At 42.4% G+C, this 27,959-nt stretch overlaps 1 protein-coding gene across 1 annotated transcript; it reads left to right on the top strand.

Moving 5' to 3' along the window:
• Positions 1–294: 294 nt before the first annotated feature.
• Positions 295–27,798, top strand: cilp2 (cartilage intermediate layer protein 2; the record flags this gene model as incomplete). The annotated part of the gene is made up of 9 exons (XM_084308434.1): positions 295–301; positions 3,734–4,003; positions 5,377–5,559; positions 12,880–13,035; positions 13,231–13,548; positions 14,373–14,481; positions 15,373–15,530; positions 20,953–23,378; positions 23,660–27,798. The coding sequence occupies 8 exons, from the start codon at positions 295–297 to the stop codon at positions 23,364–23,366; spliced, it is 3,615 nt and encodes a 1,204-aa protein (XP_084164560.1). The 3' UTR covers positions 23,367–23,378; positions 23,660–27,798.
• Positions 27,799–27,959: the final 161 nt, after the last annotated feature.

Here is a 27,959-nt window from a genome sequence, read left to right as displayed (position 1 = left end):
TTGGTCTCAGTTTGTTCTATTGTTATTGTTTTCCCCTGTGTGCTCTGTGTTCTGTTAGGTTTGTCTACCACACCTGTGTCCTGTTTGTAATTACCTTTTGTCTCTAATTAGTGTTTGTATATTAAGTGTCTGGCCACCAGAGACTTTCTGGTTCATTGTCTAAATGTTACCTGTGTTTGTCAGTCATGTATCCTGTCTTGTGAGTAAAACATTGTTATCATCACCACGCTGTCTCTTATCTGCTCATTTCAAGCCTTCTTTCGTATTCACTCTGCTATCTGGGTTCCAATCACCATGCCGAGTAAGCGCACTCGAAACACTCCTTGGTTTCCCCCTCCCCCCAGGTCAAGAGTCTGGGTGTCATCCTCGACAGCACCCTATCATTCCATTCCCACATCAACAACACCATCTGGTCTGCTTACTTCCACCTTTGCAACATCAACCGCCTCCGCCCTTCACTCACTCCCAACAGTGCCGCAATCCTGGTCCACTCCCTTGTCACTTCCCGCTTGGATTACTGCAACTCCCTTCTCTTTGGTCTCCCCCACAAACTCCTCCATAAGTTCCAACTGGTCCAGAACGCTGCTGCCCGTATAATAACCAGAACCCCTGTCATCAGTCACATCACCCCCGTCCTACGCCAACTACACTGGCTTCCCATTAAACACAGCATAGATTACAAGATCCTCCTCCATACATTCAAGGCCATCCATAACCTCGCCCCTCCATACCTGTCCGACCTCCTCCACATCCACATTCCCACCCGGTCCCTCAGGTCTGTCTCCTCCATCAACCTGACCGTCCCCCCAGCCCGTCGGTCCACCATGGGGTCAAGAGCCTTCAGCTGCTCTGCCCCTCGCCTCTGGAACTCCCTCCCCCCCGACATCAGGAACATTGACTCCATCATCCCATTTAAAACCCACCTCAAAACCCACCTGTTTAGACAGGCGTATGTCTGATTTTATTGTAAACTTGATTGTGATTGTTAATGAACTGTTTTTAATTGTTGTATGGCGACCTTGAGTGTCCTGAAAGGCGCCTTATATATTAAATGCATTATTATTATTATTATTATTATTATTATTATTATTATTATTATTATTATTATTATTATTATTATTATTATTATTATTATTATTATTATTATTATTATTATTATTATTATTATTATTATTATTATTATTATTATTATTATTATTATTATTATTATTATTATTATTATTATTATTATTATTATTATTATTATTATTATTATTATTATTATTATTATTATTATTATTATTATTATTATTATTATTATTATTATTATTATTATTATTATTATTATTATTATTATTATTATTATTATTATTATTATTATTATTATTATTATTATTATTATTATTATTATTATTATTATTATTTCTATATCTAGATATCTCTAGAGAGGCAGTGCAGAGTACATAGCAGAACACCAAAGAACCCAATGACACAGGAACATGGAAAAAACATTGTGCAGTTTGATGTAATCAACTATTCACTGCATCCTGTGACAGTTAGTAGTCAAGCCAAGGCACGCTGTTAAACTGTAGCCACAGGCTACAGGAAATTCAAATAAAGTGTTTCTGTCATCTTCGGGGTTGAAAAGTACAAGCTATTTTATGATTTAAAGGTAGAATATGTCGTCAAACAGCGACCTCTGGGCAAAAGAGCCCCGCTTGGTATTGCACTTTGTTTACATATATCTTCCTTTTGGTCTGATGTGTGGGTTGGATTTGAGTGGGGATAAGGGAGGGGTACTTGCTACTGCTGGCCACACGTCAGGCTCTACCAAGAGATGGCAGTAGAACAAGTTACTAAACTTAAAGAGGCTGCTGTTTTGAAGCCATTACGGATTCTACCTTTAACAACTGTTTTTAATTGAATATGGAGGACCAGTGTTCAGTTCGTATCCAGATTGCCTTCAGTGCACTCCACATACCCTCCATGGACCCTCCCCGTACACTCCACATACCCTCCACGGACCCTCCCCGTACACTCCACATACCCTCCACGGACCCTCCACTTACACTCCACATACCCTCCACGGACCCTCCACGTACCCTCCACATACCCTCCATGGACCCTCCACTTACACTCCACATACCCTCCACTTACACTCCACATACCCTCCATGGACCCTCTCCGTACAGTCCACATACCCTCCACGGACCCTCCACGTACCCTCCACATACCCTCCACATACCCTCCACGTACCCTCCACATACATTTACATTTACATTTAGTCATTTAGCTGACGCTTTTATCCAAAGCGACTTACAAGTTCACATACCCTCCACATACCCTCCATGGACCCTCCACTTACACTCCACATACCCTCCATGGACCCTCCACTTACACTCCACATACCCTCCATGGACCCTCCACTTACACTCCACATACCCTCCATGGACCCTCCACTTACCCTCCACATACCCTCCATGGACCCTCTCCGTACAGTCCACATACCCTCCATGGACCCTCCACTTACACTCCACATACCCTCCATGGACCCTCCACTTACCCTCCACATACCCTCCATGGACCCTCCACTTACACTCCACATACCCTCCACGGACCCTCCACGTACCCTCCACATACCCTCCACGGACCCTCCACGGACCCTCCCCGTACCCTCCACATACCCTCCACGGACCCTCCACATACCCTCCACGTACCCTCCACATACCCTCCACGGACCCTCCCCGTACCCTCCACGTACCCTCCACATACCCTCCACGGACCCTCCACATACCCTCCACATACCCTCCACATACCCTCCACGTACCCTCCACATACCCTCCACGGACCCTCCACGGACCCTCCCCGTACACTCCACATACCCTCCACGGACCCTCCCCATACACTCCACATACCCTCCACGGACCCTCCCCGTACACTCCACATACCCTCCACGGACCCTCCCCATAACCTACGTACCCTCCCAGAGTCCCCGTACACATCACCTTAATGGACTCTAGATTCCCCCCAGGGAGGTTATGTAATATGTATTAGTGGAGTGGGGGAAATGCATTATTCTGTAACAGCTTGCTACACCGGTTATTTCTTCACATCTCTTCCCGCTGAACTGCTGGGAGCTCTGAACATGTGGCAGACATAGGCCAGACAACGTGCCGCATCATAGAGCCGACCTCTGGGCTTGGAAGGAACTTGGGCCACACTGGGCTCCCGGGGGTGTCTGAACCCGGCCTCAAATGGCAGTAGCAGACCTCCTAAATGTTGTAACCCCCCCCCCACCCTCTCTCTCTCTCTCTCTCTCTCTCTCTTTTCTCCCTTCTGTCTCTCCTTTGGTGCTGCTGACACGTGTCTCCCTTCCATGTAAGAGCAGCTTTAACTGAACCCCCCCCTTTCTCTCTTCATTGATTCTCATCCCTTTCTTCTTCTTCTTCTCTCTACCTCCATCCTGTCTCTATACAGTCTGATTCATAACCATTGCCCCCCCCCCCCCCACCCCCACCACCACCACCCTCCCCAATAGCCGTTTTGAATAGAACCATGGAGGGCAGGAGTTCAAGCACAACAACGAAACATATTTTTATGAAAAGGACAGGGTTTTCTCTTTTTCCACTGAAGTCCTGCCCTGTTTTAAATTGTCGACATTAAAATACATGAATGAGGGGGGGGGGGGGGGGGGGGGGGGGCTTATCAAGGCTCAGGTCTGGTTTTTACCCATGTGTCCCATCCCTCCTTGCAGGCGTCACAGAGTGGACATCATGGTTCAACATCGACCACCCAGGGGGGAACGGGGACTATGAGCGCCTGGAGGCCATTCGCTTCTACTACAGAGAGAGGGTGTGCGTCCGGCCCACAGCCATGGAGGCTCGCACCACCGACTGGGTGGCCGCGGCAGAGACCGGGGAGGTGGTCCACTCCAGCCTCGACAAGGGCTTCTGGTGCGTCAACAAGGAGCAGCCCTACGGCCGCATCTGCTCCAACTACCATGTCCGCTTCCAGTGTCCCCCAGGTACCACTGATACAAACAACAACCCTACAGCTCACGTAGGCACACAGATGTATATACTCTATTATTTTTTATTATTTTTTTTACCTTTATTTCGGTAAGAAGCTTGAGCTCAAAGAGCTCTTTTTCGAGGAACACCTGACATAGAACAACAACAAACAAACAACCATACAGGACAGTAAATGAACATAGACAAAGGACAAAAAGATAAAGATAAAAAGAGAAAGCATGTATGACTCGCATGCATGTTTTGCGTGGATCTTTTCCACCCACAGAATGTGTCGTGACCACCTTCCCCCATACACTAGCATGACCAGGAACTTGTGAATGTGCCTTTTCGGTTTAAAGTCACATGCCATTACCTTTAGTCAATGTTTATATACCTTAACCTTAAGTCTAGTGTTCCTTTATTAATCCCCTTGGGGTAATTCACAAGACTTGTATGATGTTCATAATGCAGAAGTGTGTTGAGACCCAAGCCACTGCATTCTCTCCAATGACACCCCTGTATCTATTTCCCTGACTGTCACTAAGCAAATGGTTTTAACAGTATATTCCAACTGTTGAGTCTCTCTTTAAATCAGGTAGGACTTGCGAGAGTCCCTAGACAATCCTAGGCTACGTTCTCATTTGAACCGGCACAACCGTTTTAGACAACTGTGGAGAGGAGAGGCATATTGGCTTAGTTTAGGCTGTTACAGAATCACACAAATCAACGGATCACCCAAACCGACCAAAGTTCAAAACCCCAGTTCGTCAAACTGCCACCAGTTATGAATCGATCATTTCCATCCCCGGGCCTAAGCTATAACTTTCATCTACAAAAATGTTATTTCCAATTCGACAGGCCAACGAGGACTTTGATCCCTAAAGGATCAGAGAAGGTACAGTCCTCATCCCCCAAGACCCTTGGTTATGTGGACTCGATATCACCTCATACTATCTTTTTGGAGTAAACAAAAATAAATAAATAATAAACAAAAATAAACATTAAAATAAAAATTATTTAAAAAAATATATGCAGGTATATACAAGAGTGAGAGGAAAAAAACGATTATACCGTGGTTCCATCAAGTCACAACATACAGATCGGTCAACCTCTTCCGCAACAGCCCCAGTTTCCTGTCCTCCCGAGCTGCACAGAGCAGAGCTTCTCACAGACAGCATTAATTTGCGCTGCTTATGTGCACACACACACACACACACACACACACGCACGCACGCACTTATGAGCACTGGAAAAAAGGCTCACTGGCGACAATCTCCTTTTTCTGCTATGGCAAAACGATCTACATATCAACAAGGGACCATTAAAGATGTCATCCTGTTCTACTCATGTCATCATGCTCTGCTCACTGTGTGTGTGTTGTGTTCAGTCCAGGCCTATTGGACCGACTGGAGCACCTGGGGTCCATGTTCCACCACAGCCTGCAGTGACGTGGGGGTACAGGTCCGCCAGCGGAGGTGTGTGAGCACCCAGCCCTTACCCCTGCTGTTTGTACCGGCGTGCCCGGGACACCACTCAGAGAGGATCGAGTGTGCCACCCCTCCATGCACAGGTGAGGGTCCAAAAACACCAACCCATGAAGACAAGCTACCTCTAGTGTCAGGCAACAGGGATCATCATTTCAAGATTCAAGAGTTTATTCATCACATACATACCAGGGCATACAGTGAAATGTGGTTGGCCATGCCCGCTTCGATTGTGCAATAAAACAATAGTAGTAGTAATAATAATAAAAAGATAACTAGAATAGACATGGTAAAATAGACATGTTACAGTAATACATTGCTTAAAGGCACTGGATCCTATGTAGCTACAGTACATTCCTATACAATGTGCAGTTTTTCTTCTATGTCCCTATGCTATACTTGCTGTTACTAACTATACTCTACACAATCACAACAAGTTATTTTCTTAAAATGTCCTTTCCCTTCCTTTAAAGTGTCCTTTTCTTGTGTGTTTAAAGTGACCTGTGGTGCGTTTGTGTGTGTGCGAGTGCAGAATGTTGTGTTGTGTGTGTTTTCATGTGTGCTTGTGTGTGGAGAGATCAGTAAACAAATAAATCAATAAAGAAATACATAGCATACACCTTGTACCAAAGGGATAATAGTCACCTAGGCAACAAGGACGCAGCTGCCAGCTTGCCTATTTTTGTCTTTCAACTCCCAGGAGCTCATGACACTGTAGGCTATCTAGAAAGGGACATATTAGCCAATTCAAAGTCTGTCGATTTTGAAGAAAGAACGGCAAGCCCCTTCATCTATTTCTTTACAGATATATTTGTTATAAGGAGCTTTCAGATTCAGATTCAGATTCAGAGTTTTATTTGCCACATGGAAGCAATACAATCATACAGTTTTCATACAAAATCATAAATACAGTTCTACCATGGGCAAAAGGAGCAGGAAGAAGAATAAATCGTATGGTTACCTGCCCCCTATTCCTAAACAAGTATCACTTGATGGTCGGCATACAACCTAATTTACACAAAATAACAATTCATACCATATACAAAGAAACAAACAATCCACAGTCTCATACTGACTAAATTATTTCTTTTTATAATAATTTTTTAATTGAAACACTATTACATCCCTTAAGCTCACTATGGAGAAAATTCCACAACTGTACACCAATAACTGAAGGACACATCTGTTTAAGTGTGGTACGTGCAAACTGACTAAAAAAAAAATTTCTCCTACAAAACTCACTTTCTAAATGAAAAAGATGTTGTACAGTAACTTTTCTGGCAGTATCTTATTTCTTGCCCTAAACATAATTAACACTGTTTGAAACGTAACCATGTCTTCAAGTTTAATTATTCTAGATTTAATAAATAAATATGTTTATGTGTTCTCGATAATTCACTTTATGTGTGATTCTTACAGCCCTCTTCTGTAGTATTATGGTTTTATATTAGTCCCATTATCCCCCATACTTCAACACAATAACTAATAAGGTGAGATGAGTGAACAGTAGAGTGTTCTCATTGCCTCATACTCTAACACATCCTTTACTTTATTCATAACAAAAATACTCTTGGACATCTTTTTTTTTAACATGTTTTGTGTTTGTTTATGCTTTATGCAAGTTTTGTGCTTGTATATGCTTTATTTATTTGGTTTTGGAATATCCACGCTAGCTAGCATCTTTCACAAAGTTCAGCCACACACTGTAAGAAAAAAAGCTGCAAGAAAACGGTAAATGTCTGGCATCAATGGTTGCCAAATACTTACTGTCAAATTACAGTAAATCAAATACATTTATAGATTATAACCTTTATTTAATGGTTAATATTTTGATAAAAGGTAATTTACTGTATTTTTATGGCATTTACACTTAACACATTCTGTGACACGCAGTTTGCCCATCTTATACCACTCTATGCCAGTGCTGTAAGCCTATGGAGTCGCTTACCTTCTTTGCAGGGCTATAACTTTTTAAATATTATAGCTATATCGACATTACTATGGCCCATTCAACATCGGGTATCTATCGTTCCGGATGTGGGAACGTTATATTTTTCCATTCATACATTGTCGTGTTAGTACCGTCGTGAATATAACTATGTTTTTGGAGTGTATATCAGTAATTCCTAGAACGCGAGTTATAGGCCCAGACGCATATTACACATAATCAATTGGTGTTTCGTTCCTATACACGCTATATTAAAAAATTCTGTAACACTTTATAATAACACTCAGTTATAAGACCTTTATAAGGTATTTGTAGATAATGAACTAATCATGAACAAACCATTTATATACATTCGTAAATTATTATTAAACCATTTATAACTATATTTGTATAACATTTACAAATTAGTTCTACATTATTTATAACTCATTATCAACATTGTTTGTACTTGATTTGTTCATCATTAAATAATGTTGTTTAATGTGTAGTAACACATTTGTAAATGCTTTGAAAAATGGATATGAAAAAACGACTATACTGTACCTCCATTTATTTGTTCATGTTCAACAAATGATTTGTTAAGACATTCATAAAACATCTATAAATCATTTGCAGATGCTATTGTGTGCCCTAATCTGAAGTGAAGCCTATTCATCATCAACAAATGTCTAATACAGTTAATTATTTGTTTACTTTTTCATCACCTGTTACAAATGTTGTAGATAGCTTTCGGATACACCCTTCTTTGTGACATCAAACAGTGACAGAATTAGGACTATAGATAAATGCAATTTTATTAATACATGTGCATGACATATACTGTAGTGTAACATGGGGGGCACTAGGAACCAGGAGTACCCTGGCCAGGTATTGACAGAGTATGTATACAGAACTCTCACGCGAGTGAGACTTGACTTCGATGTGTGTTGCCGTCTGTTTGAATGGAAGCACGATACTAGCAGAGCCAAGTTATTCGTGCTGTCCCACGCTTTTATTAAGGTATGAGCAGGCTAAACACCTTTTTTGTTGGTAAATCTATTCCATAATTTCCGACCTACAACTCTTATATGTTGTGTAGACGTACTTGATGTGGTGGGCACTAACGTTACATTCGAAGTATGTGTTTGTTCCTAATGTGTGCTCAGTATATTGCGGTATGTGATGATGACACGACACACAAGGGTAATAATTATTTGTATTTTCAGGCTGTATCGGCGCCTATACAGCCTGAAAATACAAATAATTATTACCCGCAATATACTGAGCACACATTAGGAATCTGTCTACAACATTTGTAACAGGTGATGAAAAAGTAAACAAATAATTAACTGTATTAAACATTTGTTAATGATGAATAGGCTTCACTTCAGATTAGGACACACGATAGCATCTGCAAATGATTTATAGATGTTTTATGAATGTCTTAACAAATCATTTGTTAAACATGAAAAGACAAGTCTGGTAATTGCTTTGTGTGTATTCATAAAAGTCCACAAATAAACAAACTATTAGACATCTGTTAATTATATATTATTTTAAAGTGTTACCAAAAATTCAAATGCATATGCTCGGTATACATTATGCTCCATCATGCGTGAAGGAAAGGGGGGGGGGGGTTCGTTTATGATTCCTTGATTGTCAGTAACGGCTTTCCTTAGTAAGACATCATAATTTGAGCAGATGGATTGCAATGAAATAAATGGACAATCGAGCTGGAATTAACGTTAGATTCCTCTTACCTGTGGCCGATGCGTCTGGAAAAAAAAAATCCAATTATCTGATGTCGATCTGCTAGATCCATTTTCCGTTTGTATGACGCAATAAACGCTGAAAGCATATTGATTATTGCGTCTTGAAAGCGATCAAATGCACTTGAGTGTTTGTCTTGATCAACATAACAAGATATCTCTGCCGGAGGATTTCCCCCGATGCACAGAGCGCCACATCCGGTTTAGAGTGGAGTGCAACTCGCCCGAAATCCACCAGGCGGCAGTATTGAGTCGTTGAAATATCAGACAGGGTCCAGCTGGCTCCCGGAGCCTTCCTGGATGAATTATGAATGCCAAAAGCGAATAAAGGAAATAACTATCATAAAAACGAGTCAACTCGTTGTTGGCGTTATTAGATTGGCGGGCAATAACGAGTAAACTCGTTTTTGGCGCAGGGTGTGTTAAAGTAGAAAAACAAAAGTAATCTGTAAAATAATACAGTGAATTTCCCGTGAAAAAACATTCATTTTTTTACAGTGCTGGAAATACAGGGACAATGGCAGCAGTAGGTCAATTCAATATAAGGTCAATTCAATTGTGCATGAAAATATAAATAAATACACACACACACACACACACGCGCGCGCGCACACACGCACGGCACACACACACGGCACACACAGTATATATAGTACATGCATATGTTAAATACTAAATATGCTGTGTATAGTCTAGACTCTACATAATTATTATGCGGTTTAGCCCGTGTGTCGTCCTTCGTCCTGTCAAAATGTAAGTTGCTTTATGTCCCTACGCTGATGGCTGTGTCAAATTCTGGTGTATTTACGGTACACGTGTATCTATGTACATTGGTGAATATGTGACTCTGATTCTGATCAGAAGCACAAGATACTACAGTAACAGGAAGACACTAAAATAATGACTGCTATCACATTGATACCATTGAATATCCTTGTAGCAAACAATGGTCAAATTAAATAAATAATGTACCAAAAGAAAGAATGTATTGAACAAACTGTAGCCTTATTGTAGCTGTCGGCCTCTCAGTTCCAGTGGGTATGTCAGGCCATTCCATCATCAAACAGGCAGCCGCCTGCCACGGTCATCTCAGATATTAGGACATTCATATTCATTTATCTGCTGCCAAGAGATCTGGCAGGGAACATCATGGGTTCATTTACAATCCCCATGTTCAGAAATGCAAAGCTCTGTCAGTGGGTAAAGAGGAAAAAAGCCATTATGGAGACGACAAGGTTTCATCGTAAAAGAAAAAGGCCGTTGCTGCTTTTCTTCTTTTTTTTTTACTACTGGGATTTTAGCTGTGAGCTTTGTCCAATTATCTGTCATTCTCCTTAACTGCATCTTTGATGTTGTAGCACTGCAGGGCTTTGATCCGTGGAGGGCTGTCACACTGCACCAAGGAACAGACCTGTCTCCAATAGGCTACCTGTCCCATTGAGGAAGAGTAGACATGCCATATGACTTGGCCTGCAAGGCCAACCTGCCAAACTGCCTCTCATCGATTCAGCTGTCCAGTCAGGCCTCCACTAGCCATGGCCCCGAGCAGCTCATTAAATCTAGCCATTTGCTTATTTTAGGCTTTAGAATTGGAACTTTTGGAACATTTAATGTTTGTTCTTGATGGAGTGGTGCTGCAAATGGCTGACCCTGAACTTTGACCCCTCTGGTGAAATGCATGGGCCCTCATTTATCAATCATGCATAGAAAGTGTTCTATTTTCGTTCCTAAGCACGGCATTTAGAAAGTCTCAACCATGCGTGCACAGGTCGTACGCACACTCCGTGTTGATAAATACCAATGTTCTTACCGTCTATGCTCGTGCATGATTGTAAGCATTTGCATACTGAACTGCCCCTAATTAACCATATATGGTAATGAAACACCCCCATGGAATGTAGAATAATGGACTAAGCGGACTTGAAACTTCACTGAGAGCGAGTCCTCCATGATCAATCTCGCTCTCAATGAAGTTTCAACAAGTTGAAGCTAGAAAGCATTTCTTTGTGACCAATCTTATTTGGAAACATGACACACAAAATAATAGTATTTCGCTTTTTATTTTAAACAATATTTAATCGCGTTTGGAGTTGGGTGTTCTGCGTCTGCCCCCCGTGCCAAACAAGCAGGCCAACTGCGCTCTAAAGGGCTCTTGTTCGCGCGTGAGCATTGCACTCCTGTTGGGTCGTTCGTTGGGTTGGTCAGAGTCATTAACTATGGCTTCAGTGGATAACCCAGATCACCTGCATTTAAGCGATATTTTAATTACAGATACCCCAGTAATAACATTACAATTGAATTCAATACAATACGTGCCTTCCTCCCGGTCACCAGCAACGACATGTATCAGCCAAATGCGCGTCGCAACATTGACTGAGTGGAATCCCTTTCTATTCACATAAGTGAATTTGTGATGGAGCTTTGACAGTTAAATGGGTGGTACAGTAACAGTCTATTGCTCGATCCATCTCCAATATCATGATGGACCGTGCCGGTGGCCAAAGACCCGAGGGTAGAAGGGCTTGAATGTGCATGGGGATGGCATTTGTGCGTTTTGTTCCACGCTCCAATTTGGGTCCCAAATTGCGGTACAAATCAAGGAGAATGTGTCTCGGGTAACGGACTCTAGTTAATATTATGTTCTCTTGGCAAATAGACTGACCTATCTCTGAAAACAGCTCCCCGCGGAGCACAGTCAGCGCACCCCGTAGTATTCCAATAACGCTATATAGATTAACCATGCTGCATTCATTCGGAAAGAAAGACCTATTCCAAATGCTATTTATAGGGTTTGACAATAATCACACTACTGTCGCTATTTTACAATTAACTATAATGATTTTTTTTCATGTATATGTTCGCGTGTTATCCCGTGGTGAATATTGTATAGTTTCAGAGTGATCCGGGCTAATTCCTGGAAGCTGCATTATGGAGCGTAAATTTTGCTAAAGTCGTTTGCGTTGCTCATCTGGACACGTTACTATTTCCAAATCAAAGGTATATAATAGGCATTATGTTTCATCATGAATGCATCAAAGGGGGGGGGGGGGTCGTTTTTTGATGCTCTGATCGTCAGCAACGGCATATGTTTTGAATACTATGTTGATCGTTGCGATCGATGTGAAATCATTGTTGGATCAAAGTAGGATTGCTGTCATATAGTCCTTACCTTTACTAGGAGGTATCCCAAAATGCGTATTCCAATTGTCTGATCACGATTTCCAGTATTGATGTCCATCGGGTCCCTGACATGAAATGGCACAACATATGCATCAAGTGTGCTAAACGTGTTCCAAGTTGCTCGAATTAACCGTTTCACTTGCCCAAGTCCAAATTATCCTCCCAGATCATATAAAATGTAACACAGTGTGAAATAAGGTTTCAAAGGGTAGGCGATACTGCCACCTAGCAGGATTCGGCCGGCATTGCACTCTCGAGGTCTCAGAATGAGTTCCAATGGTAACACTGTGGTCCGTGAGAGTGTATAGGATATTCAAATTGAAAAAAAGAAAAAACTATCTAAAAACGTAATATAACGTTTTTGGCGCTCAACGGTTGGCGAGCAAACAAGTAACATTACGTGATTGGCGCTGAAAGTGTTAATGGAATGTTTTGCCAGGTAAATGGAAATAAACAAAAAATGGAGATTTCTATTTTCTTGTATTGACTTTGTGTCGTGTACTGTGTTTCCTGCCTTCCTATGTGAGTAGCCAAGTGGAGTCTGTGGGGTCGGTGGGGTGCCTGCTCAGTGACCTGCGGCAGGGGTCGTAGGGTCAGAAGGAGGACCTGTGTGAGAGACTCAGTGACGGTGCAGTGTTTTGGACGTCCCATAGAAGTCCAGAAATGTGGCAAGAAACCATGCCCAGGTATAGCAAGAGCTATTATATGACGTGTACACATATACAGTGTGGATGGAAGTCAAATATGGTGTATATTGTAAAATAACTCTCTCTCTCTCTCTCTCTCTCTCTCTCTCTCTCTCTCTCTCTCTCTCTCTCTCTCTCTCTCTCTCTCTCTCTCTCTCTCTCTCTCTCTCTCTCTCTCTCTCTCTCTCTTCCCAGCCAAATGTAAGCGTGTGTGTACTGAGGGCCGGCCCACGCAGGACTGCAGCCGCTGTGTGTGTGACGGCCACATACTGCGGGGAGAGGTGCTCAGCCTGACTGGGGTGCCCGTGGCAGGAGCCAGGGTGACACTGGCCGACCGACCCAAGATCATCCATGCCCGGACAGACACCAGGGGCCAGTTCAGCCTCCCGGGGGTCTGCTCCTCCACTCCCACTCAGCTGTCCATCACGAAGGAGAAGTTTGCCCCGGCTGCCGTCTCCACGTCCAGTAACACCACAGGAAAGTCCTGGGTACGGGCGGTCCTCAAGTCAGCTGGTGAGTTTTAATGTCCAATGTCTGTCCAATCTTTTGCCGTCGACATGCATTTTAAGAGAGGTAGAGTTTAGTTTAAAGTTCACTTGAGTCATATCAACAAAATGACACCATACCCTACCTCTTCACCTACTCCACCTAACTACCTTCTTAATCAATGAATCACTCAATGAATTTGTATTAGGTCAGTCAAGCCAATCGGTGCAATTGGGGTGTTGTCAGCAGCAGAAGCAGCAAGAAAAAACATAAAAGTAATACTAGAACAAAAAAGAGATCAAAATACAAATAAATACATTTTAAACTATAAAAAGAGGCTTGGTAGGTTGATGATTGACTGTACTTTCACTCAAGTGATTGATGTGATGTCAAAGCATTAGTTTCATATCAATCAGTTAGAATGTTTTATTCTTTACAAATACTTAGTATATATTTATGATTTAATTTTTAATCTGCTGATACATTTCAACATTACGCTGCTTTGAGACTGACTCAATAGCTCTACTGAGGCAGTCAGACTGTTTCCAGACTCTATGGGAAACATGTATAAAACAACAATATTATGCAACTCAAGGAAGCCATGAAGTAGAGTCTGAAGCAGTTAATGTACACTTCCACATGTGGAAACTCCACACAGCTGAGAAAGATCCAACTGAGCAGTGTTTTTAAACCGTAACCCCCACACCAATCATTTCTCATAAGCACAGAGAGCAAATGAGAGTTTAAACAGTAAGGCCCGATTGAGTTTTATGGGTTCTGAAGACCCTGTGGTACCATTCAAAACAATCAGAGTGAAGCATTGTGGGTTTCCTCCCTTCTCTTCTGAACAGAAAAACCATACGTCGTCAAGCACCCAGAGGACAAGGTACGCTACGCCGGAGGACGTGTGCTGCTGTGCTGCAAGGCGACCGGATCACCCACACCCGACAAATACTACTGGTGAGATGAGGATTCTGGAGGGAAAAAACCATTCTAATATAATCAAAACAACAGTAGAGTAACGGTAACAAGAGATTTGGAGGCCTTTAGAACTTTTCGTGAACCTCTATTAACCCAAGCCTGGGAAATGTATTTAACCAAAAGACTTGACAGAAACAATAATTAAAACAGAGAAAACATATCTCTGAGACATCTTAGACAGTCAAAAATAAATATCATCATATATTATGATTATTATTATTATTAAATAACTCAGTATACAATCCAATACATTTCAACTCATAATAGAGTGCATGCTTGCTATGGTCCTTTATTACTATTGCTGATCATTTTGTTTAAAGAATCATGTAAATCAGATGCTTGAGTTTGGCTGCTACAGTATAAATGTATAGGGATGGCTAGTGTGACGTCATGAATTACTTCTGTGTACTGTCCACTAGCATGTTTAGTCTAATGCGGCCGATGTAACACTTTTTTTTCTTTTTTAATATAAATAAAACTGTAGCAAAAAAGATGGTAACGGAGAAAAGCGGTAGTAAGAGACTGTTTTGTGGACATAATTTATATTACTGCAACACGGGACACAGCACGGCACCATTTGACTGGCTTTGAATATCCCCTCTGGAAGCAACAGGACACGGAAGTGGCGTTTTGGAATATGATGACGTATCTCTCTCTCTCTCTCTCTCTCTCTCTCTCTCTCTCTCTCTCTCTCTCTCTCTCTCTCTCTCTCTCTCTCTCTCTCTCTCTCTCTCTCAAGTTTCTTTATTATTTGTCATACAGAAATACAGAATACTCTCTCTCTCTCCCCCCCCCCCCTCCCCCCTCTGTTTCTCAATGTATTCGACTGTGACCAGTTTAGTTTTTTGACCATTTTGTTCCACTCTCCAGGTACCATAATGGGACTATGCTGGACAGGAATGTGTACAAGTATGAGGAGGACCTAGTGCTGAGGAACCTGAAGCCGGAGCAGGCTGGACACTACTACTGTAAAGCCAGCAGCCCTGCAGGCAGCATCAAGTCCTCGCAGGCCTTGCTCACCGTTGTCGGTACGTATAGGACCTATGTTTATGTTTATGTTTATGTTTATTAAAGGATCCCCATTAGAGACTCATGAAAGAGCCTCTAGTCTTCCTGGGGTCCTATGCCCACCCAGGGGTGTAAAAAGTACCCAGAAAGGATACTTAAGTAAAAGTATGGGTACTGTCTCAAAATCGTACTCAAGTAAAAGTCAGTGTATCTGGCTAAAAACACACTTGAGTAAAAGTTAAAAAGTTTCTACTTTTAAATGTCTTTAAGTACTAAAAAGTAACAGTTAAAGGGGAACTATCTTATAAATGGCCTTTTTGAGTGTTTAGCATTGTTTCCTAGCTATGTGAACTTATATTAATATGATCTATGTCTCAAAATTCTCATATTGGCGCATTCTTCCAATTCTCCTCTCACAATATTCACCCTCACTGAACAGTCGTTTGAAAATGTGCCTATATGTGATGTCATATAGTCACTGCTGCATGTTAATGTTCAGGCAAACACGACGGTGCACAGTGGTTTAGGTGGCGCCCTGCAGCCCAGGCTCAAAACAGCTCGAAATCTTGAGGTAGAAAAATGCTGTTTTTGAGGACTTGATTAGAAATACAAAACAATGAATAAAAAAAATATATATATTACAGAGGTGTTCCATAGACTCACAGGAATTGTGTAAAAGTGCCCAAATAGTGAAAGAAATAGTAAAATAGTTCCCCTTTAAAACTTTTTTTTATTGCAAGGGATAGACCAGGGGTCTCAAACTCATTCCATCGTAGGCCAAGTTTTCATTTTAACTACACATTGCACCAGGTGAGTTAGTTGAAGAGGTGAGCCAATTAGTGAAATCATCAGCTGGTGTTTAGGCAAGGCTGGAATGAAACCAAGCATACACTCTGCCCACAATGGAATGTGTTCTGTGATAGACAATGCTGAAATTAAAGAACAGAGGACACTTTTTTTTGCATTCAAAGGATTTAATGCACTTCGCCATCAAATTTGAAAAAACATGTCAAGGTAAACTAACATGGACAGCATTCACATCACAGCATCCAGTTGTGAAGTTGGCCAAACTACAGCCTGTGATTGGTCAATATAGCGCTCGGTTGCCCCTGACAGCGGTCAGTTATTTCTTGATAACGGACCGCTGCTATGGGCAACGTGCAATAATGACCACTGATACGGGTAACACAGCGCTATTGACCAATCACAATCAAGCATTTTGATCGCAGACAGTCACGAAAGCTAAGCTCAGCATATGCACAGCTGCACTCATCAGGTAATCAGACCACACACCTGCGATGACAGAGGAGATACAGAATTTATATACATTCGTAAATTATTATTAAATCATTTATACCTATATTTGTATAACATTTACAAATTAGTTCTACATTATTTATAACTCATTATCAACATTGTTTGTACTTGATTTGTTCATCATTAAATAATGTTGTTTAATGTGTAGTAACACATTTGTAGACGCTTTGAAAATTTCCGACCTACAAACAACTCTTATATGTGATGATGACACGACACACAAGAGTAATAATTATTTGTATTTTCAGGCTGTATCGGCGCCTATACAGTCTGAAAATACAAATAATTATTACCCTTGTGTTCATCACATACCGCAATATACTGAGCACTGAGCACACATTAGGAACAAATGTAACGTTAGCGCCCACCACATCAAGTACGTCTACACAACATATAAGAGTTGTTTGTAGGTCGGAAATGATGGAATAGATTTACCAACAAAAAAGGTGTTTAACCTGCTCATACCTTTATTAAAAGCGTGGGGCAGGAGCAGCACGGATAACTTGGTTCTGCATGTATCGTGCTTCCATTCAAACAGACGGCAACACACGTGACGTCAATTCTCACTCGCGTGAGACTTCCTCTCTAGATACTCTACCTGGCCAGGGTACTCCTGGGTTTTGATTGATTGATTGAAAAGTTTATTAACAGATTGCAGAATGGGTACAGTACAGTACAGCTCAATACATACAATTGTTAAGAGGATGCAGACCTGAGAAAGACTTTCATCTTGTTTCCATCAGGGTCCCCCATTTTCAATTCATCATATGACACACATGACATACAGATAGACAGTACTGCTACATCTATACATTTATGACATACCAGATTTTCAAATACAGTACTGTTTGTGATACTAAAAAAAATCCAGAAGAAGAGTATATACATTTGACATAGAAACTGTGCATTGGGGGAGGTTGGGTAGGTGGGGTGGGGCTGTACATTGGAGGTGGGGGGGGGGGGGGGGGGGGGGGTTGGGTAGGGGGGGACACACACTGTACATTGGAGTACTGACATACATTTGACATGGAAACTGTACATTGGAGGAGGTTGGGTAGGTGGGGTGGGGTTGGGTGGGGCTGTACATTGGAATACTGACAAAGCCATGCTTGGTCTTTATTGTACAACTGGGTTAGGACATTTGTAGGGGCCATTTTTGAATTGCAGTCTCCCGTAGGTGTTCTTTAAGAGTGTTTTTGAAGGTGGGTAGTGATTTACATTCCTTTACAGCTTTGGGTAGGGCGTTCCACATTGTTGTGGCATAATTGCGAAACGTGTTTAGTCCCTTGTTTGAGCCGAATCTGGGTTTTACATGATTTGTGGAGCTCCCTCTGGTGTTGTGATTGTGGTATTCACTGACCTTTGGGAAGTATTTTGACATGTACATGGGTACCTTGGTCGTGTAGTGTATCTTGTAGACCAGGCCCATTGCAAGTTGTCTACTCTAAGCCATCCTAGGTTGGCAAAGTGTGCAGGGGTGAGGTGGGTTCTAGGAGTCAGGTCAAGCAGTAGTCTGACTAGTTTGTTTTGAGATGTTTGTAATTTGGTTTTTAGTGCCTTTGAGGTGCTTTGGTACCATGAGGTGCAAGCATAGTCGTAGTACCCTTGAATGAGTGCTCCTGCCAGAGTCTTCAGGGTATTCTTGTTTACCAGGGAGGAGATCCGGTACAAGAATCGAGTTCGTTGATTGACTTTTTTTTATTACATTGGATGCCATTTTGTCCTAGTGCCCCCCCATGTTACACTACAGTATATGTCATGCACATGTATTTTATATGTTAATAAAATTGCATTTATCTTTAGTCCTAATTCTGTCACTGTTTGATGTCACAAAGAAGGGTGTATCCGAAAGCTGTCTACAACATTTGTAACAGGTGATGAAAAAGTAAACAAATAATTAACTGCATTAGACATTTGTTAATGATGAATAGGCTTCACTTCAGATTCGGGCACACAATAGCATCTGCAAATGATTTATAGATGTTTTAGAATGTCTTAACAAATCATTTGTTGAACATGAAAAATAAAGAGATACAGTATAGTCGTTTTTTCATATCCATTTTTCATGAACAAATCAAGTACAAACAATGTTGATAATGAGTTATAAATAATGTAGAACTAATCTGTAAATGTTATACAAAATATAGTTATAAATTATTTAATAATCATTTATGAATGTATATAAATGGTTTGTTCATGATTAGTTCATTATCCACTAATGCGTTATAAATACTTTGTAAATGTTATACAAATATAGTTATAAATGATTTAATAATCATTTACGAATGTATATAAATGGTTTGTTCATGATTAGTTCATCATCTACAAATACCTTATAAATGTATTATAACAGGGTGTTATTATAAAGTGCTACCAGTGCGGTTCACAGAAATGGCCATGTGCACTCTATTAAATAATGAATGCTTACATGAAGGATTTCATCATGACATTATGATATTGTAAAATTATTCATGAGGACACATTCTTATGATCAACAGAAAACAGTGCACTGACATATGAATATAAATATACAGTACATGAATGTACATGGCCATAGGCATGTGAGTTCCAGTCAACTGACCCACGAGGAGGAACCATGTCTGTCAATTACAGCCGTCACACGACACAGCAGTGTCCTACAGGTGAATTAGATGGGGGTCAGATGTTCATTTCAATGAAAAATTGTATCATGAAATACGAGGGCTCCCAGAATCCGGCGGCACAGGGACTAGTTATTATGTTTACATTGGTTGAAAGCCGTCCACTCTAAACAGCGATTCCTTACGGTGAGAGATGAGCCCCCTACCCCGTTAAAAACCTCAAACCCCACTTCCACAACTCCCCGCATTTAAGTGAAATCCAAGAATGTCAATAAATCCTGTTCAGCCTTTCTTTCTTTCTTTCTTTCTCCTCTCCCTCGGTCGAGTCAGACAGGTATGCGTGTCCACATCCGTGTGTGGGAGACGCATATCCCCAAGGTGCTTGTTATCCGTGATATAGATTGACCGAAAGGGTCTGCGTGTGGGAGTGTGCTAAACCACTCAACCCCCCAAGCCTCTTCAGAAGGAGAGCCGGGGCCCTGGTCATTACAGGATGAGCTCTCTGCCCCTGTGAGTGCAGCAGTGAGGCCCAGGGCTCCGTGCAGAGTGAGAAGTCCGCCTTGCTCCAAAAGTGGTTCTTTTGTCACGGCATTACACGGCCCTCCGCCATCCTACTTAATGAAATGTTCAGTGAGAAAACCCATCTGCTCCTGTTCCATCACACCACTTGAAGCTAAAGGTTTTTAAGAAGTCCTATTTTATTTGGGGAGATGAGGGTTTTAATAAGAACACTGGACCGTGAACCAGACCATGATATCATGCACATTAATCATTTTGCCAATGTCTGTGTGAACAATAATCCTTTCTTTTGCATTCCCATCTGGATGGTTGGTACGCAAAATGTTCTCTTCAACTCTGTGTGTAATGACCACTTCATGAATGTTTCGTTGCTCAACTTGGCAGATCATGGGCATTCTCAGGCCACGCAGACAGTGTGTGTGTGTGTCTACAGTATATGTGTGTGTGTGTGTATGTCTATAGTATGTGTGTGTATGTCTACAATATGTGTGTGTGTGTATGTCTACAGTATGTGTGTGTGTATGTCTACAGTATGTTATCTCTTTTAAAAAAAATTGTTTTACTTGTATGCATGTGTGTTTTCCTGTTCTGTGTAAATGCTCACTTAAAAAAGAAAGAGATAAACAACATTTAGCTGAATAATCAAGTCTACAAGTTGCTGTTTTCAAGTTGTTCCATGATTATCTTGACTATAATATAGTGCAATATTTTATTACATAGTAGCCTGTGATTGATTTTGTAATTCATGTAATAGATAATAATATGTAAAGTTTTCACGAACAAGGTAATATGAGCAAGGTTAAACCTTTCCAAATTATGGAATTCTGTATTCCTGTACCAAATAAATTAATTCAGTTATTATATAGAATTCATATGATTTTCCAATTGGACTGTTATTACTCTTGCATGGTGCATATAGCAACATAATAGTCTCATGTATCAACTAACACATCTTCTAAATCTGTCAACATCAATGCTAACTCTTAATGTACTGTGTATTCCACAGCTAAAGGTACACCACCATGCAACGCCACTCCAGAGAACCACCTCATCAGATTACCACTGGACTGCGTTCAGCCAGGGACAGACTCCATGTTCTACAACGCTGGTCGCTGCCCCCACAACAAATGTGCTGGCTCGCTGGACTTTGAGATGCACTGCAGGGACGGAGCCGGGTTCTGTTGTGGGGTCCAAAGCATGGAGACTCGAACCATTGACTGTGGGAGCTACGGCCTGCCCATCCGAGCCGTGGCGAAGTGTGGCTGCCAGAAGTGCATTCAGCCTGCAGTTCTGGTTCGCGGCAGAGTGGTCTCAGCTGACAACGGCGAGCCTCTGCGTTTCGGACACATCTACATTGGTAAAGAGAGAATGGGCACCACTGGATACAAAGGGGGCTTTACGTTACACATCAGCCCGGACACGCAGAGGCTGGTCGTGATCTTTGTTGATCCCACAGAGAAGTTCATCGACACTCCTAAAGTGTTCATCTTCGACAAGAGGGGCGGATCCATCTACCATGATGTGAAGGTGATGAGAAAGAAGCCACCGATTGATATTAATGCAGGGGAGACCAATACCATTGACTTAGGAGAAATTGCAGGCGAGGACCCCATAGGCCAGATCATTATTCCTCCCAATTCCTTCCATAAGGAAAATGGAGAGGTCTATGAAGGGACTGTGAAGGCCAGCGTCACATTCATTGACCCTAGAAACATCACCACAGCTCCTGCAGCCCCCGGTGACCTCAACTTTGTGGACGAGGAGGGGGACATGCTCCCTCTGAGGACCTACGGCATGTTCTCCGTTGACTTCAGAGACGAGACCAACCGGGAGGTCCTCGGGGCCGGGGCGATCCAGGTCCTTCTCGACACGCAGCACGTCAGAATGGAAGAGCACATCCCCAAAATGAAACTGTGGTCGCTGAATCCAGATACAGGTGTCTGGGAGGAGGAGAGTGACTTCAGCTACACCCAGAAAACCACTGGTGGTCATGGGAGGAGCAAACGAGAGGAACGTACGTTCCTCATAGGCAACATGGAGATTAGAGAGCGTAGACTATTTAATCTGGACGTACCTGAAAACAGACGCTGCTACGTCAAAGTCCGGGCTTACATGAGCGATAAATTCCTCCCTAGTGAACAGCTGGAAGGTGTTGTGATAAGCCTGATAAACCTGGAGCCCAAACCTGGCTACTCTTCTAATCCCAGAGCGTGGGGCCGCTTTGACAGTGTGATAACTGGACCCAACGGGGCCTGTTTACCGGCCTTCTGTGATGCCATAATGCCCGACGCTTACACAGCATATGTCACAGCGATGATGGGCGGAGAAGAATTGGAAGCTGCTCCTTCCTCCCCTAAGATGAACCCAAACATCATTGGAGTGTCTCAGCCGTATCTGGATAAAATAGACTATCAGCGCTCAGACCACGACGATCCAGACTTGAAGAAAACAGCTTTCAAAATCAACTTGGCCAAGCCTAACCCCAATAATTTGGATGAAACCAATGGGCCAATATATCCCTACACGAGTTTAATAGGCTGTGAGAATGCCCCTGTCGATGCCAACCATTTCAGATTCTTCCGAGTGGAAAAGGATAAGTATGAATACAACGTTGTTCCCTTCCAGGAGAACGATTTGACGACGTGGACAGGGGACTACCTCTCCTGGTGGCCAAATCCTCAAGAGTTCAGGGCCTGCTACATCAAAGTCAAAATCCAGGGACAAAAGGAGGTAATGGTCAGATCGAAGAACACAGGGGGCACACATGGTGAGACCAGGGGCAAACTCTATGGCCTCAGAGATATACGCAGCACCCGGGACCTGAGAGAGGCCAACACCTCTGCGGCCTGCTTGGAGTTTAAATGTGGCGGCATGTTGTTCGATCAGGCCGAGGTGGACAGGACCCTCATAGCAATCCTCCCACAGGGGAACTGTCGCAGGGTCAAGACCAACGACCTCCTGCAAGAGTATCTGATCAAACATCCGCCGGTCCCTCAAAACAACGAGTCACATGCCTTCAACATGTTAGCCCCCGTAGATCCTCTGGGACACAACTATGGCATTTATACCGTCACAGATCAGAACCCAAGGGTGGCCAAGGAGATCGCCATCGGACGCTGCTTTGACGGCACCTCTGACGGTTTCTCCCGGGAGATGAAGTCGGATTCCGGGGTGGCCCTGACCTTCAGTTGCCCAGAGAGGAAGGTGAACAGGGAAAGCCTTTTCCAGCGTCTCCAGACCAATCCAGGCCAGACACTGTCTCAGATGGCGACGGACATGAGGGAGTCAGAGGGGCTGCAGGTGCAGAGAGGATCCACCCGGGTGGTGGCCTACCCTTCAGAACAGCAGAGCAGGAGCCAGAATCGCAGAGACAGCTCTGACATCAGGAGGAGAACAGCCAGGACACGGCAACGGCAGTAGATCTGCTGAGAGGTGTGTTGAGGTAGAATGTGTGTGTGTGTGTGTGTGTGTGTGTGTGTGTGTGTGTGTGTGTGTGTGTGTGTGTGTGTGTGTGTGTGTGTGTGTGTGTGTGTGTGTGTGTGTGTGTGTGTGTGTGTGTGTGTGTGTGTGTGTGTGTGTGTGTGTGTGTGTGTGTGTGTGTGTGTGTGTGTGTGTGTGTGTGTGTGTGTGTGTGTGTGTGTGTGTGTGTGTGTGTGTGTGTGTGTGTCTCTCAATTGTTAAATCAATATAAATATTTCCATTTTCATTTCTAGGTCTTTGAGTTGATATGAGATGGCATCCACACACAAGTCAAGGAAGGAGAGGTCATTCCAGATCGTTCTGGGGATATGAACTTTCTTCTGACTATATTCTTCAGTGAAAACCGTTAACAGAGACAGACTGCAATCCTGCAAAGCAATGGAAACTAGAAGGGCACTCAGAGAGATGCCTACACCCGCATGAGCCGGGCAAAGCCCTACCCATCTGGGTAACGTCAGCTATATACACCTTGACAATTTGTTATTAGGATAGGGCTATATTTCATTCCTGCCATGGAGCAAGATACCTCACTAGAATTTACCTAAACTTTGGAAACGCTGTCTGACAGCTGTGCACACTGCTCACTCATCAAACCACTGAAACGTGTCAGTTTATGAACCACAACAGCGCACTTGATAACGCATCACATCCAATTATACTTCTACACTTGTGAATGGTCTCTTAAATCAGCACAAGTATTTGTATTTCACTTGTAAAGAACGTTAGAAAAAAATAACTCCTGGTTTGGATTCTCTTCTTCTCTGGAGACATGTGTTCTGCCCCTACTTTTGACCATGCCATCTTGTTTGGCCAAATAGCGAACATTCTAAATACTTCACATTTAAGCACAACGTTGCCTAGCTAACACAATGTTGTTGTAACTAAGAGATTGCTGGAAAGAAATATTGATTTTGTGCATAGATCACTAGATGTATCAACTTATAATACATCATTTAACATGAGCATGACCTGATTATAACAAGATGACAGAGAACAATTGGCCAATAGCGAACATTAAATACTCGAGTCGTTTCTAATGCACAGGTATTTCACCTCCAATACGAGGCTGACTCTGGCATTGGCATGTTGTAAAGTGTTGCCAAAGAGCTGATTACAGGAGTCTAGGTGATGCTTTGTGTGGTAGTGCCCCCTTGCGTTTATGTTTACCCTCATTATTGATTTCAATGGGCAATGTTAGGAATTAATTAAAATAGAATACTTGTTGTGGACTGATTTTAGAAACATTTGGGAATCCAGGTCATGGGCCTGCAGTCAGCCTATGTCTTAAAGTTTAATCCAGATCGGATCAGAACTGTAAGAGTTATGGTTTATATGGTTATTGGTTACACAGACAGACAGACAGACAGACAGACAGACAGACAGACAGACAGACAGACAGACAGACAGACAGACAGACAGACAGACAGACAGACAGACAGACAGACAGACAGACAGACAGACAGACAGACAGACAGACAGACAGACAGACAGACAGACAGACAGACAGACAGACAGACAGACAGACAGACAGACAGACACAGATGGAGTGATTGCAATGCCCCCTCGCCAACACTTCTCAGGCAGGGTGTAATAAAGACCTCATTAGTCCTAGTTTGGTCATGCATATTAATAATATTAATTTGTTCCTTAAAAATACATTGTTAAGCCTGTATCAGTCCAGTGAAGGACATTTATTTGATTTGCTTTAATAAGACATTTTGAATGCACGACAGAATAGATTTTTGAGAGTGTAACTTTTACCATTTCGATTTGTGCCAGTTGACACCATTGTGTCATCTCGTAATGGTGCAAACCAACCGTTAACTGTAAAGCCGCCTTAAACTAAAAACACTTACAGTAAGTGAGCGATCCTCTTCAAGATCAGCGGGAGGGAAACATGAGGTCCTTGTTGTCTGTTTATACCAGACATTAAGCCCTAGAAACTGAAAATGGGCTCTGTCTCTGTCTCTGCCAAGGGGGAAGCATAAGGGAGACGCAGTGCGGTGCACCTGGGTGGAGTAGGATGCCAATGGAACAGAAGAACAGTTTCTTAGAGATGCTTCTTTTAACGTTTAAATTTATTTCCTCTCCCAAATTAGTATTCCACGTTGCCAACTGTGACTGAGCCAAACCTCTCTCACCTTACAGCATGCAAGGCCAAGGTCCCCTTGCCAAGACAAGCATCCCTTAACAAAACACATCTCCGCCATGTAGACTAAACTTATCCTGCGGTAGGAGCTCTGAAACAAAGGATATATTATATTAAGGACCGGTTCCCTGTTGTCTTCCTTATATTCCACATTGACCATATGCACACCCTGTTAACGAGGTGGAAAGGAATCCCAATATGACATAAGAGCAAAATGGCCACCCCTCGCCCGGCAAGCCTTTAATCGACACCTTGCTTCATCCCCAGTCTCTTCTAATTCAGAGGCTATGTTGACTTTGCCGGTGTTGTTTGCAGTGGGTGTCTGGCTTCTCAGAAGGTGCTGTACAGTAGCTGAGTAAGGCAGGCAAATCCTTTGTCCGTAAGGGAGTTTGTACAGGACTTAGATTTCAGTGTATTTCAGCAAATAATTGAAACGCTAAGCAATCACGTTGCATAATTGTGCTCAGATTCCAATAACCTTTTCAACTTTTTCATACTGCATGACTCGGTCGATTTTGCAAAACCACACACAGACACAGTAATCTTTTCAACTTCAGAGAACAATCCTATTCCCAAGAGTTTCATTCTCAGCAGAGCCTTCCCTTCATAAGCCAAAACCACCTCAACGTGTCTTCCAGCTAAGATTAAGAGCGGACACAAATTTACTGGACCAATGCCCAAAGACACTTGTGGGAAGACGTATTTTTGACTGAGTAAACGTAATTTATATAAAGAAATAATCATAAAATAGATTTCCCCCTCTGCCCCTACCTCTCCGTCTAGGAGTTTTAGATGTCCCCTGATGAATTGTTATTACAGTAGGAAGTGTGAGGATGATGAAAGAGGACTGTTTTAATTGGAGTTGGTAATAGGAAGAAACTTCACCCACTGATAAGAGGTCCGAACTTGTTTATCTCTAAACCACTCGTGGGTCCCTTCAGACCACTGGGGGAAACTCCTGGAGCTGAACTAATCTGAACCCAGATGAGTCGTTTTGAGGTCCACGGAGGAAGCATGCAGGACTGGGATGTGAATATCAGCCTGTCGGTAATTAGGAAATACATTACGTGCACTCCGCTGGAGCACCCTTAAGAGAGTTTGACCCTGACTTTCACAAACAACAAATTAATTAATTTAATTACTGGATACAGAGGATGAAGCTGAGTGTACAACATTAAATCGGGACGGAGAGAACGGTCAAACATATTTACACTCAAAACGACTTAGAGCTTCAGCCGACTGTAGAATTAGCTTGGTTAATTCAAGCTGCTTTATATTCAATCCACATTTATTTTTGATTTACAACAGATTTCTTGCTAGCCAAGTGCCAAAAGGTGCCAACTTGTGTGAAGTTTATATGTAAATAGGAACCATATACTGTAAACATGTAGCCTAATGTTACTTTGCTTTCAAATACTTATAACAATCTAATTTCCTATTATGCTGTGTGTGTGTGTGTGTGTGTGTGTGTGTGTGTGTGTGTGTGTGTGTGTGTGTGTGTGTGTGTGTGTGTGTGTGTGTGTGTGTGTGTGTGTGTGTGTGTGTGTGTGTGTGTGTGTGTGTGTGTGTGTGTGTGTGTGTGTGTGTGTGTGTGTGTGTGTGTGTGTGTGTGTGTGTGTGTGTGTGTGTGTGTGCGTGCGTGCGTGCGTGCATGCGTGTGTGTAGCACACTCCAGAAAACCACTTAAAAGAGAGAGACATGTGAGAGTGACGGCTTAAGGTACCTTAGCCATTATCACTGACCTCTCCGATCACAAGCCCACTGGGGCCACTTAAAGTGAACAGCTCACATGTTCAGATGTAAACAAACATCGTTCTGCTCGCAGATGTAGTTTCAAGTTTCAAGTTTCAAGTTTCTTTAATAGTTGTCATACAGAAGTACAGAATACTTTTGTACAAAATGCTTCTTACTGTTGCGCTCCAGAGACTGTGCATGACAAGATAAGTATGAAATAAAAACATAGTAAAAATTAGAAGAAAAAAAAGAGGTCACAGTGTTCAGTTTAGACATATGTACAATGTTCGTAGACGTAGTTACCATACAATATACAGTACTGTGCAGTGTACTAATATACAATACTATATAGTGCAAGGCATAAATGGACAAGGTGCAGTTTAGGTACAATTCACAGTAGGTGTACGAGTTGTAGTGCAAATCCTTTATCAATAAATATAAAGTGTAAGTGTGTTTGTGTGATCTAAAGTGTGGAGAGTGGGTGCTGCAGTGTGTTGTTTGTTTGAGTGAGTGTGTGTGTGCGTGTGGGTGTGTGTGCTGTGTGCATTTGATGGTTGTTGCATAGTGATTATTGTTCGTTTAGCGATTATTGTTCGTTTAGCAGCCTGATGGCCTGGGGATAGAAGCTCCTTCTGAGTCTTTCTGTGCTC

This window comes from Notolepis coatsorum (assembly GCF_963971535.1).
Source record: "Notolepis coatsorum genome assembly, chromosome: 2".
NCBI lineage: Eukaryota > Metazoa > Chordata > Actinopteri > Aulopiformes > Paralepididae > Notolepis > Notolepis coatsorum.
This window is presented reverse-complemented; position numbering and strand designations above follow the sequence as displayed.